At 31.1% G+C, this 13,361-nt stretch overlaps 1 protein-coding gene across 2 annotated transcripts in view; it reads left to right on the forward strand.

Moving 5' to 3' along the window:
- FAT4 (FAT atypical cadherin 4) overlaps positions 1-13,361 on the forward strand; it is a 167,538-nt gene that overhangs the window by 130,608 nt on the left and 23,569 nt on the right. For both annotated transcript variants that reach the window (XM_017542746.2, XM_017542747.2), the window contains exon 10: positions 8,717-8,821. In XM_017542746.2, the coding sequence (XP_017398235.1) occupies positions 8,717-8,821 (105 nt within the window). The remainder of the gene's footprint in view (positions 1-8,716; positions 8,822-13,361) is intronic.

Genomic DNA, 13,361 nt, shown 5'->3' on the forward strand with positions numbered 1-13,361 from the left:
AAAAAAAAAAACCACCTAGAACATTATGCAGTATTCAGTAATTGCAGTCTAATTAGTAGTATAATAATAGTATTAGTATAGTGGTAGTAATAGAGGAGTACCACAGAATTTTTAAAACGACATGCAACCTGAGTAGCAGAAGTGAACTGTGAGTCCTATGAGAGTTATGTCCTAAGACCATGAATAATAGAGCTATATACATGCTGAGCTCAGGATTTCCAGAGCACTTTCCTCACTCTTTCTTACATATCCCCAAAATTACTTTATCAGCTGGGAATTCAACAATAAGAGGTTTTATGTCTTACGTGAGTATAATACACTTATCACACTTAAGTTTAGAATGAGTTTACATTTAGTCCTAGAATGAAGAAAGTGCAAATTCATTAGGTATTGATAAGGAATATGGAAAGTACTACTGGTGTGAACAAAGGCACTGTTTGCTGGTTTAACTTAAATGCTGGGTGCATTACTTCTCTCTGAATTCTTTCTTTGTTTCATTTTGTTTAAATATACATTGCATATTTTTCTAAATGTGATAGTTGAAACTTTTAAAAATGCCTTTTTTTACATCATAAAACATTAATAACATTTATCAAGTAGTTATGTAAAACACTTTTTAAATCGCCTTGCATATAGACATGATAGCATTTAGTTCTCACCACTCCATCAGATGGGGATTATTATTATTATTCCAATTTTGAAGATGAAGTCTTTGAGTCATTAAAAGAGATTAGACAACTTGCTTCCAGCTGTGGCACAGAAAGTGTTCTAACTGGGTTTTTTACTAGAAGCTTGGCTCCGGAGCCTCTGCTGTTTATATGTCACACTCATCGCACTTTGATTTGCACTTGTTATAGAGCATTATGGTGAGTACTTGGTATCATTTAAGAATGTTTTTCCATTATTCTCTTAATAATACTCACAAAAAGCCTGTAAGACAGTATATTGTCTGAAACTGATAATTGGAACTACTCTGAGACTTGGAGGCAGGAAAGCATTTGCTGCAAGGAAACAGCTTACAAAATCTTCAACCTGGCTAAGAGTACAGGTCAGGAACATTCACTAATGGGTGCAGCAATAAAAACATGGCAGGCATTGCAAGACACCACTGCTGACTGTCTTGCCCACCTGCCGTGCTACACCAAGTGATCTGAGGAGAATGGTTCCTGCTTTGCTTTCACCATTCAAATAGCATCCAGTCTTTTTCACTGGCAGAATAGAAACCTGAACCCTGCTGGAAGGGAGCCTAGAAAAGGTAGTTTTCAGACTTCCAGCCCTTGTAATATGGAAAGATAAGGACGATGCTATATGTCAGCAGATGATGTCTAACTTAGGAAAGTGGTATTATTATTCCTATTTTACATTGTAGGAAACTGAGGCTATACTCTGGTGACTACAAGGTCAGGACTGCCAAAGTCTATGTCATAAACTCTTTTTAGGGAAGGTTGTTTAAAGGTCTATATTAACGTTACATACTTCTCAGAGTTCACCTCAGTCTCCATTTGCATAGTAGGAGATAACCTAACTGATAAGGAATGATATAAACAAACAAAAATTGAATGATTGAGATGAATCTTGCATTTATGAAATCAAGTTTCAAATTCTGTATGAACAAATCATCCAGTAAAACTGGCAGATAATTAATGTCTGACAGTTTTATTTCCTTTTTATTATTAGTAGGAGATGATATAAGAAAAAAACATAGCGAGTGACAAATGTTAATCCACACTTTAAATTAGAAGTGTGTTGCTTAAATATCTATAGTTTATTAATGTGTTATTGTAGAGGTAATCTTTGAAGGATCATTCTGAGTTATTCTTTTTAGCTGTTCTCTGCCGGATAGCCTGGCTCAGGAAGACAGAGGTCATATACCAAAACATCTTAACATCTAACCTAGTGAGAGCTCATAAGCCTTAAGACAGCATTTACACATAAGTATATGTGCCTCATAGAATAATTTTTTTTTAAAAATTACTCATAATAGCTAGATTTTACTTCAGTTAACATGAATTAAATTCTAGTGCCTTAGTAAAGATTCACTTTTTCAAGGCCTGTATATAATTTTTTGACCATCAGAGTTATTTTAAATTACTTGTATCTTTTCATTCTCTAGTTTTGTGGACTTTGACCTGCATTTTATCAATGATGTTCAAAGTCTGTGGAATTACAAATTGGAGCTACACAATTTTCTGAACTTTCTGCTTAAAATGATCCTCAGCCACTACCCATCCCCAGTTTCTCTCATACACACACACACACACACACACACACACACACACACACACACCACTGCATATTTTATGTGATTGTGGTAAAGATTAGAAGAGTAAGTGGCTTATGAATTGATGCAAACTAAGAGACTTTACCCTCAGAATCCCATAGGGTGTGATTAAATGTTAGCTGAACAGAGATTTTCTGTACAGAACAACTTATAAGGATGCAAGTATGACAATGAAAATCATGGAACAAAAAATATGAAGGTATATAGTTATTATCACGCTGTCACCAGTTAATTTCTGAAATATTCTTAAAGTTTATTTTCAAGTTTGTAACCATGCACATAATAAATATGAAACAACTATATTTTTTAATAAATGAGTGACTTAGAGGGAATGAATTTGTATAACATATATTTCTGATATCTTTTTCTTAGTTACTAGAAAAAGAACCAAAAGAAAATTGAAGAAAAAGAAGTAACATTCACTTATAATCACTTCATATGTTTCATTAAGAAAATTTTCTTATCATTTTTATATTAATATTATATGGAGGTTTGATTAACTATAATATAAAAATGGCCTACCCTATAATATTAGTGTAATCTTAGAAAAGATGGATAAAGTTTATTATAGTATAGGCCATGTGAAAAATAAATTTCTGAATTTTCACAAAATGTAATGATATAACAAATTAATTGTCAACATGCCTCAGTGAATAAAATCCATTATTTCTGCCTCAGAACTCCAGGGGTTTCTAGAGAAAACATTAGCCTAATAACCACACATGTAGTATTTATTTTCCCATACAAATGAACATGTCTTGCATTTAATAGAACACTAATTAGAAAACACAATAATAGAAACCACGTCAGCATTCGCTCCTGCTCCCAGGTTTTCGCTGTTGGCAGCACATCCCTGGCATTAACTCCTTCATGGGAATGCATGGTGTTATAAAATGCAGCATTTTGATAGAGCTTATTTCTAAATCTGACTATCTTATAAACTAATTAGTTCATAGTCTCTTTAACCTTTTCCTTTCATTTTCACACATCTGGATGCATTTTAGGTGTAGTATTTGGAATAATGCCAGGGGTTTATTGCCATATGGAGAACTTTTCCTATGTTCTCAATTAAGTCCTGATATTTCAGGAAAGATGAGGTTTGTTCATTCATCACTTTTATGTCATTTGACAGTATAAAGAGTAAAATTTTTTCAGACATACAAAGTCATACAGACTATGCATAGTAATTTTACTGAGAAACTTGCCAACATTTGCTTTCATAAAGATGGAAGGAGTAACTAAAAGTCACTCTTTTAAAATCACTATGGTCATGCATTAGTGTTGCTAATCATGTGAACAGAAAGCCATAGAATATAAAAGAAATTTAGTAAATATACGTGAAATGAAATTTTCTTTCAGATACAGAAGAGTGACTTATGTAAGAGAGAATAAAGCGTGCAATTATTTTGATTTGATGTGATTTGATTTGACCACTGAAAGCAGAATTAGGCAGTTTATATTAGGTGATACATTAACTTATAAAAGCATTAACAACTTAGGTTTCTAAGAAGTAGCTTAAATGCTTCTTATTTCTGTAGAAAATAAGCATATATTTGTAAGCTTATCATGAACATTATGTGTAATCGTATGTAATCATTTGTAGTCTCACTGAGGTTGTATTTGTGCATGTTTTACAATACAAAGGTAAAAATTTTTTTTGGCTGTTGCTTTTATTACTGGCAGCCTTTACTAAAACATGGTATTTTTGCTTTTGTTCAATGTAAAAAACCATAAGGTTATTAAAAAGGAAATTTAGATGAACTATCTTCATAGCTTCTTAACAATATAGGAAACATTTGCATACTGTGCAAAAGACAGCTACTTTCTGCAAAAATTTGTAAAGTTTATAACTGTCTAAAATGAATAGCATATATTTATTATAGAATTTATTAATAACGTAATCAATTTAGACATAAAATGGACTTTTAGAGTTGCACATAGTCTTCTTTCTCCTATGTGTAGAAATACAGGAGATTTAAAAATAATATTTATAGTAGTCTAATATATATCTATAATCTAAGATGTTAAATTGAAGGCTACGTGAATCATTTGGTATCAAAAATTATCATATCTTCATGGAGTGGTCCAATTTAACAATTGAGAATAAATTTAGTTCTATTCCACATAATCCAACATTAAAATGTACTATTGGGCAAGTGAAACTTGAATGTACATTCTTGTTGAAAAGACCATAGGTGACACAATAGATCCAGTTTATGTTCAACGCATCATCACATCTTCTGCCCCTGAATATGAAAACAGATGCAAAATTTCTCCTGTAAGTTTAGGAATGACTGGATATCCTAGATTCTTATCGTGCGTTTATTTTCACCTTAAGCAGTTCCCATTTTCCATGTGCTGAGGATTTACACTTCTTCAAGCACATCTCCTTCCAGTTATAGTAAATAGTGTATGGCAACACAATTAATTGATGCATGTCAAAGCAATGAGATCAATTTATTCCTCTAAACAGCTGCTATGGTAGTAAACATATCTTAATAGAAAGAGGCCTCTTGAGTTCAAGAGGCACAGATGCCTGTCTTTGTGTAAGTCCTATCAGTATACTTCCAAGCCTGAAGGCGTTTGGCAAGTATTGTTAATTGACTTGCAGCATTAATTAAGTTAATGATCCAAGATTTTGTTTCACAGTGCTTCAACACATTAGATCATTGTACCAAGAGCATGTTCAAGTAATTCAAACTACTGCATTCTGTGAGCCTCATTATGCCATTAACACTACAATATAAGTGGATAGACTTGTACAAAACAATACATAATTTTGTTGATTTCTAATTGGGTAAAAAAAAAAAAAAACACAAACTTTCCAAACCTGAGAAATATGCATTTAGAAACTTTCTTTTGATTCTAAGTAAAATTATGGCATCCTTCTCTCTCACAAAAGACACAGGTATTTTAAATAATAATTTAAATTTAAATATAAATTTTTCTACTGTATCTTTGAATTTAAATATCTAGTATGACAACCTCTGAGTTCACAAACTGTAAAAAAAGTTTTACTCATTAAATGGAGAACTCAGACTAAATTCTTAAATAATAATTTACATGCTCTACCTCCAAGAAATATGACTGTTTTTTTCCAAACTCAACAACAAATTCCTTTATTTAACCCCTAACAAAGTTATTTTATTGTATTCATTTTTTTTAAACTTGTATTTTAGGTTCTGGTTACATGTGAAGGTTTGGTACATAGGTAAATTCGTGTCACAGGGTTTCTTGTACAGATTATTTCATCAACCAGGGATTAAGCCCAATACCCAATAGTTATCTTTTCTGCTCCTCTCCCTTTTCCTACACTCCATGCTCAAGTAGACCCCAGTGTCTGCTGTTTCCTTCTCCGTCTCCATGTGTTCTCATCATTTAGCTCCCACTTGTGAGTGAGAAAAGGTGGTCTTTGATTTTCTGTTCCTATATTAGTTTGCTGAGAATAATAGCCTCCAGCTCCATCCATGTTCCCACAAAAGACATGATCTTATTCTTTTTTACGGCTACATAGTATTCCATGGTGTGTATATACCACATTTTCTTTATCCAATCCGTCACAGATCAGCATTTAGGTTAATTCCATGTCTTTGCTGTTGTTAATAGTGCTACATTGAACATTCATGTGTATGTGTTTTTATGGTAGAATGATTTATATTTCTCCAGGTATATACCCAGTAATGGGATTACTGGGTCAAATGGTACTTCTGCTTTTAGTTCTTTGAGGAATAGCCATTATTAATTATTTGTAATTATCCACTAAGGAAAATTAAAAAAAAAACTTTATTTTAAAATTGGAATAATGAATTCAAGGTTGAATTTGTATTTTCTTACCAATTTCTATTTATATTTGTGTATACTTAAAGAATGAGATTCTATTGAGAATTTACGTTTTATAGGAAATTCTCAAAACTAGTATTTTATTAGTTTGTAACTAATAAAATCTTCTGCCACTTTATAGTCACTGTTATGTTTTAATAAACAAATAAGTCTTATTTATATTAGGGTGTCTTTCCACTTCTCACTCTGGAGTAACTGCAATAGCCTGTAGTTTGTATTTAAATTAAACTCAGGCGTCTATGTTAAAATATTTTATACAGAGTAAATAAGATAATTGATTCATATAAATTATATACACAAAAAGAACAACACGTAGATTTCATTTGTTGCTATTTAAATCAAGATTACAAAGGTAGTATTTCCAAACGAAATTCAAAAATATACAGTAGCTTTATAGGAACAATGACTTGGGATTTATACTCATATATTTTTCTCAGAGAGCACATATGTCGAGGTATGTGGGAAAGTATACTTGACAGTATCCTCTAAATTTGTTACTTGTTGTTTGTTCCTCATTTCCAGTCTTTAAGAAGTGAAGCTGGCAATTTTGTAACCCACTAAAATGTTTTCATGATAAGAAGGTTATATTGAACAGACTTATACATACATATATGTCTATGTATTTCATTCATCTTACTTTTAATGCAACTGTAAAATAATTTTTTGGATAAAGAAAGGAATAAAAGGAAGTAAAATTGTACCTAGTCAAAAAGCACAAGTGAAAATTTTGTATGCCTTTACAGTGAACAGAAAAATGGAAAGAGTAGAATATTACTTTCCTGATGGCAACTAATAAAAAAAATAGCCAGTAGAGCTTATGTATTTGCAATTGGGCAATATTGTGCTACAAGAAAAAAGACCTACATCATTAAAATGGCCTGTCACATACTCATTTGGAAAAAAAAATAGGAACGAGTTCTATGAAACAGCAACTCTCTGTTGAGAAACCAAGCACTATCTTATAGTCGTAAGTGTTCCTGCCTATTTCTCAAATGTAGTACACTGCTACAGTAGTTAAAATCGGACTTCCGTGCCCATGAATTTGTAACTTGTTTATTTTCATGCTCTTGCCTTACAATAGAAAGGTATTCTGAAATTGTTAGCTCAGTGTTTTGCCTTGTAAGGAGGTTCCCAATTTATTTATAAAGGGAAAATTGTTGTGTTTATAATTATACTATGTACAGAAATGGGCTTAGTTAGCAGTGTCATGAGATGTGACTCACACTTATAATTTCAGACCAGAACAAGTGTGGCTCCATAATCAAGCCACAAAAACAGAACCTAGTTAAACAAAATTTTGACTGTGTTTTAAGCAAAGTTGGTATGATGAAATGAATTATCTATGCTCAGCATTAGGTCTAGTTGTGCATATAGAATGCATATTGCTTCATGAGCTATCTAATAAATGCATTAGTGAAATTGGGTTTGGAAGTAGAAAGCAGCTTTACAGAAACAAATGCTTTAGCATTTACAATCCTACTCTCAATGAATAGAAATTGACTAAAAATTCTGTAACATCTCACTGCTTTATGAAATTTGAAAATTAGATCCTAATGAATATATCAAATAATTATACTTTCAAGTTATAGAACAGTGATATTAGAACATGTTAAAATTTAGGTAAAAATAAACAACAACAACAAAAACAAGTGGGACTTATACCCCAAGTTTTGTGTACCAATGATCAACTACTCAATCATAGTTTTGTGAAACCTGGATATGGGAGCAGAAGCCCTGAATTGGTTTGTGTCATAGTTTTACAGTTTCACAGACAATATATTACCCTCCAAGAGGCTTTTCTTTTTCACCTGTGAAATGTAAGTATTTCCTTTGTGTGGATTAATACCCCCTACTAAAATGGAACCACAGTCTGAAGACACTTGTTTGCTTTCTTCACTGCCATATCCCCATCCATTATAATGCCTGGCCCGTAATGAGCACTCCGTCAGTATTGGTTGATTCAATTTAACAAGATCACATATGAGAAAAGTCTTCATAAACTGAAAAATATGCTGCTTATGTATTACCACTTAAGACAAAAGACAAAGTATGCATAACCTGTAGTTAAGAGTAAATTTTCATAAGAATTTGAAAATATGATGCATTTTCTTATTTCTTATTCTGCTTTACAACAGATATGTATTTCTTGATAGTAGAAGGATTACAGTTTGATAATAAGATAAATTATTATCTTTGAAATACCTAAGTCAAGAAAATCTCTGCAGTAAAAAGAATACTGTAAAATTCAACTCTCCGTCTATAAAATATAAAAGATGAAGGGACATTGAAAAGAAAATAAATTCAATGAAAGCATTTAAATATGTTATTATGTTATTTCTCTGCAAACAGTATGTTCTTCCAGATGATTATGTAAATTATTTTTTAAATATTATAATGAACTTTTTACAATAGGACAACGAAACAAGATTTTAAATTCTAAGATATTATTCTAATTTCCTTATGTCACGTAAAATGTTTTTGTATTTCTTCTTTCCATGATATGCCTTGGGAAAGATTTTTACATATGGTAATGCTATGATGGTGTTAACATATTTATGTGTGAGATTTTTTAAAAAATGAATTTGTATATTTTAGGTAAAATGTGTGAATCTTCAGTCAATTACTGTGAATGCAACCCCTGCTTTAATGGTGGTTCCTGCCAAAGTGGCGTGGATTCTTATTATTGTCATTGTCCATTTGGTGAGTGAAACTTATTTGTTGATATAAAATGTAAGTTCATTTTGGCACATAGTTTAGCAATTTTGTTATATTATGGCCATGAAAGACAAATAAACTGTTGCTTTACATGAAAAGTAAAATCTTAAAGGTTTAATATTTGTAAAAGTTAGTTAATGGAAATCCCATTGAATACATTGCATTGATGGTTACTAAAAAAAGAGTCAACTCAAGATAATTGAATTAATGTTGTTTTCCTAGGACATTTCCCCTCAAAGATTTATGGATGCCTTCTTTTTAGCTGAGAACTTATCAAATAAAAAATTCTTTAAGCACTCTTTGACATCACTCTCTATTTCAAATCTTTGAGTAGTCAAAGTGAGTTTCGCTTGTTTGTTTTACTTTTGTGGATATTATGTTTTTAAATTTTCCTTTTTACATTAATTTTAAATTTTGTTTTATACATTAATTCAACCAATTTTATTAGAAGGAATTAGTAAGTATACATGAAGTTTTCATAATAGGTTTTTTGTAGCTGATACTATATGACTAATAAAATTTCAGACTAATGTTTTCTTTTGAGTAAAAGTTTTTTTTTGTATACCTGCATATTTATTCGCCCTAGTGGAATTAACTAAAAGGTCCTTCCATGTCTTACCCAACTGTTACCAATTAATGTGCTAGCCAAAAACTATAAGAGATTGAGAGGAAGCATTTATATTAGCTTGATTTATTTCCTAAGTTTGTGATTATTCCATTTTTTTAAAAGGCTGCTTTACCCAACAACATAGAATCCATCTCCAGAAGACTCTGTCTCTTTCCTTAAGCAAGAAAATACAAGGATATTTTTCTAGTCTTCCCTTGGCCTATAGCTGTGCTATACAGACCCAAAAAGTAAAGCTCAACTTATAGTAGATAATAGAATTTAAAAGACGTCTGCAGTTCCCACTCACCAGTGTAACTTACTGTTTTTAACTTCCAAACAATTTCATGACAATCTGTTTTTATTAAGCCCAACATCAATACAACGATAAAGACAAATGGAATAGAAAAACCATCTAATTTTGAGGAATATTTTCTACCAATGCTTTTGAGGCTTAGAAGTTGAGTGATTTGCCTGAAGTCAAAAAATGAAGTTGAAACAAAATTTCCCCAAGACAATGTAATGACTAGAACACAAAGTTTTGTTTTCAATCCAGTATGACATTCACAGAGCCTCTTTTTATAAGAGTTCTTTGAAATTCTCACTAACAATGCCCATGAAGTAATGAAAGGTATATCAAGGTCAAAATAACCACAACTTTAGATCTCCAAAATCTTTTTGTTTCTTACAACGATGTTTCGTAATCCTAAATGACGCTGCTTTCTACAGATAACCACAGTTAAGTTTCATGGTTTAACTTAAGGTTTAGGGACAAAAGATAAGGGAATTAGAGTGTAAAGTAGAAATGACTTTCAAGTGACTGAACAGAGGTGTTCGTATTTTTAGGGATTCCTTTACATTATAATTGCAAATTTGAGAATTTAAGAAAATTGATACACAATAAAAACAAGTTGCTACTGCAGTGTAGTGATACATCTGTCGTTGCCTATTAAATGGAACTATTTTGGCATCCAAATGTACTTTCTTGCCACTCTGCTAGAGAGCCCCAGGGGAAGATGAGCACAATGTAAAGTAAAAAGACACAAATCACACATAGCTGGCAGTGCAAATTTCTACCCTATTCCTTCCAGTGGCAAGACAAAAAATAACATCTAAGCTTAGAAATTCTCAGTTGACAACATAAGGACTTAGAAAACAAAACAAAAATCTTTGAAACACTACTATGTAAATTGAAATTAAAGAGATAAAATTAAAAACAAAAATGATTTTTATTCTCAAATTGAATGTGGGTGAAACATAGAAATAACAATGTCAGATGGAATGCCTCAAATGAATTGCCAGAGGTAGGTAGTTACACTTGTGTCCTTTAAAGGGAAAAACTTTATCATTTTGAAGTTGGAAAAAAGATTTTCACACTATTTAGCTTCTCATCAGTAAAAGATTGGCTATTTGGATTCTTAAAAATTTTTTAGATACTTAGATTTTTAAATTTAGATTATGTCTTAGGAAAAACATATTGTGCCTCAGACATTACAAAGGCAGCATGTATGATTATAACTTCTTAGAATTACTTTGTTATTTTTAATAATAGTACATATAATACACATTCACACATACATAAAACATATACACACAGTAGCCTATATTTTATATATGTACATGTACACATACACATAATAGGCTATTGTGTGTATATGTGTTTTATATATGCGTATATGTATTATATGTATAATTACTAAAACAATATCCTGTTATATATATATGTATTATTTATATATCTGTACTGAAATATATATATGTTTTATATATATGTTCATATATGTGTGTTTTATATATGTACAGGCATATGTATATAACAGGATATTGTGTATATATGTATGTGCACATGTGTATATGTATGCATAATATCCTATATTTATATTATATACATACACACACACACACGATATCCTATATCTTAAAATTAATAAGGAATATTGTGTGAGTATATACACAAGTATATATAATGTGTGTATATATGTACATTATATGTATAATTACTAAAATATATATAAAAGATTTTAGTTAAAAGATAGATTTATTTTAATATTTTGATAAAATAATTTATATATGCAGTATCTTTTATTAGAGTAATTTTCATTATTTTTCTGGACCTTTAGTTAGATTTATTTCTTGGCATATCATTTGAAAGGCAGATTTTAAAACCTCGTTAAATTTTATTATTATATTTCAAAGACAAGGTGCAACATATGTATAGAAATAGTACCAAAATCTTTTAAGAATAATTTTTAAAATTTCCATAAAGAAATATTTTCATGTTTGAAAATACAGTTATCAATTGATTTAAAATGTAAGTATCTATATACTTTCTACGTATAATCAGCACATTGTTGTAGATTTATTAAAGTTTAATCAGAAGAGACCTAAGTGAACACGTAATAGAATTTTTTTCAGTAATGTTTTTATTTCAATTATATGCTTTCTTTCTGCTTTTACTTTAACTTCACTTACTTTTCTGCATAATGTATTTATATATAAATTATTAATACATAAAAATTATAAATATTAAATATAGATGCCATAGAAATGTATAAAATACAATTATAAATTCTACGTGATAGATACAATAAATATATAATGTATCAGATAAATTTATACCATGTATAATATATATAATCTATACAATATATATCATTTTTATAATTCCTTTGTCTTTTCTACTTCAGTTAAAGATTAAAAATAAAAATAATGTATAATTTCTACTTTTATAAAAAATACTATTTCAGCCTGGGCAGAAAATGAAAAGATATATAACACAAGCTTTTATGGCAGCTTCTAGGCCGTTTTAATTTAAAGAATGTTTTGATATACAATGTGGTAGTCAAAACAACTAGACAATCAGTAGATATGTCCTCAAATTTTGGCTGTTTCTCTTGGTTCTGTGACCTTAGGCAAGTTTTAAATACTCTATAAAGTAATGGCATTAGTTCCTTCTAGCTGAACAATTCGCTCACTCTAAATTTTATGCATTTACAAGACCTATAAAGCCAAAATTAAGAAATGAAGCCTTTGCAAGTTAATAAGAATCATGAGGTATGGTGGGGATTAATTTTCCAATCATTTGCCACAGTCTACTATTATTTGTGGGAAAAGAATTTTGGCATAGCATTGTAACATCAATAAAACTCATTTTTCAAGTTTGAAAAAGAACCAGCACAAACAAATGGGAATGCTGACTTTCAGAAAAACAGACAGCTATTTTAAAGTAGCCTGTTATAAATCATACCCACAGAGGTTATAAAACAAGAAAGAGATAAAAACTTAAAGACAGTTATTTCCTTTCCTATACCAATGATTCCACTTTCCTAATTTTGTGGCCCTTGAAATATAGGTACTGATTTAACAAAAATCAAAACAAATGAGTTTACCATCTTCAATTGAGTTGAAATCGTTTTTAAGAACTATATATTGGCTGGGGTTGGTGGCTCACTCTGGTAATTCCAGCACTTTGGGAGGCCAAGGTGGGTGGATCACCTGAGGTCAGGAGTTCGAGACCAGCCTGACCAACATGGTGAAACCTCGTCTCTACTAAAAATATATATTATGAAGGAAGTATATTGGCTGAAAATTATAGCATAATAAAACTTAGAAAAGATCAACACATTTGGGCCAGGCACGGTGGCTCACGCCTGCAATCTCAACACTTTGGGAGGCTGAGGCAGACAGATCATCTAAGGTTAGCAGTTCAAAACCAGCCTGACCAATGTGGTGAAACCTTGTCTTTACTAAAAATACAAAATTAGTCGGGTGTGGTGGCAGACACCTGCAATCCTAGCTACTGGGAGGCTGAGGCAGGAGTATTGCTTGAACCTGGGAGGTGGAAGTTGCAGTGAACCAAGATTGTGCTGTTGCAGCCTGGGCAACAAAAGAGAAACTGCATCTGAAAAAAAAAAAAAAAAA

Source organism: Cebus imitator, unplaced genomic scaffold, assembly GCF_001604975.1.
Source record: "Cebus imitator isolate Cc_AM_T3 unplaced genomic scaffold, Cebus_imitator-1.0 Scaffold146, whole genome shotgun sequence".
In the NCBI taxonomy this organism is placed as follows: Eukaryota; Metazoa; Chordata; class Mammalia; order Primates; family Cebidae; genus Cebus; species Cebus imitator.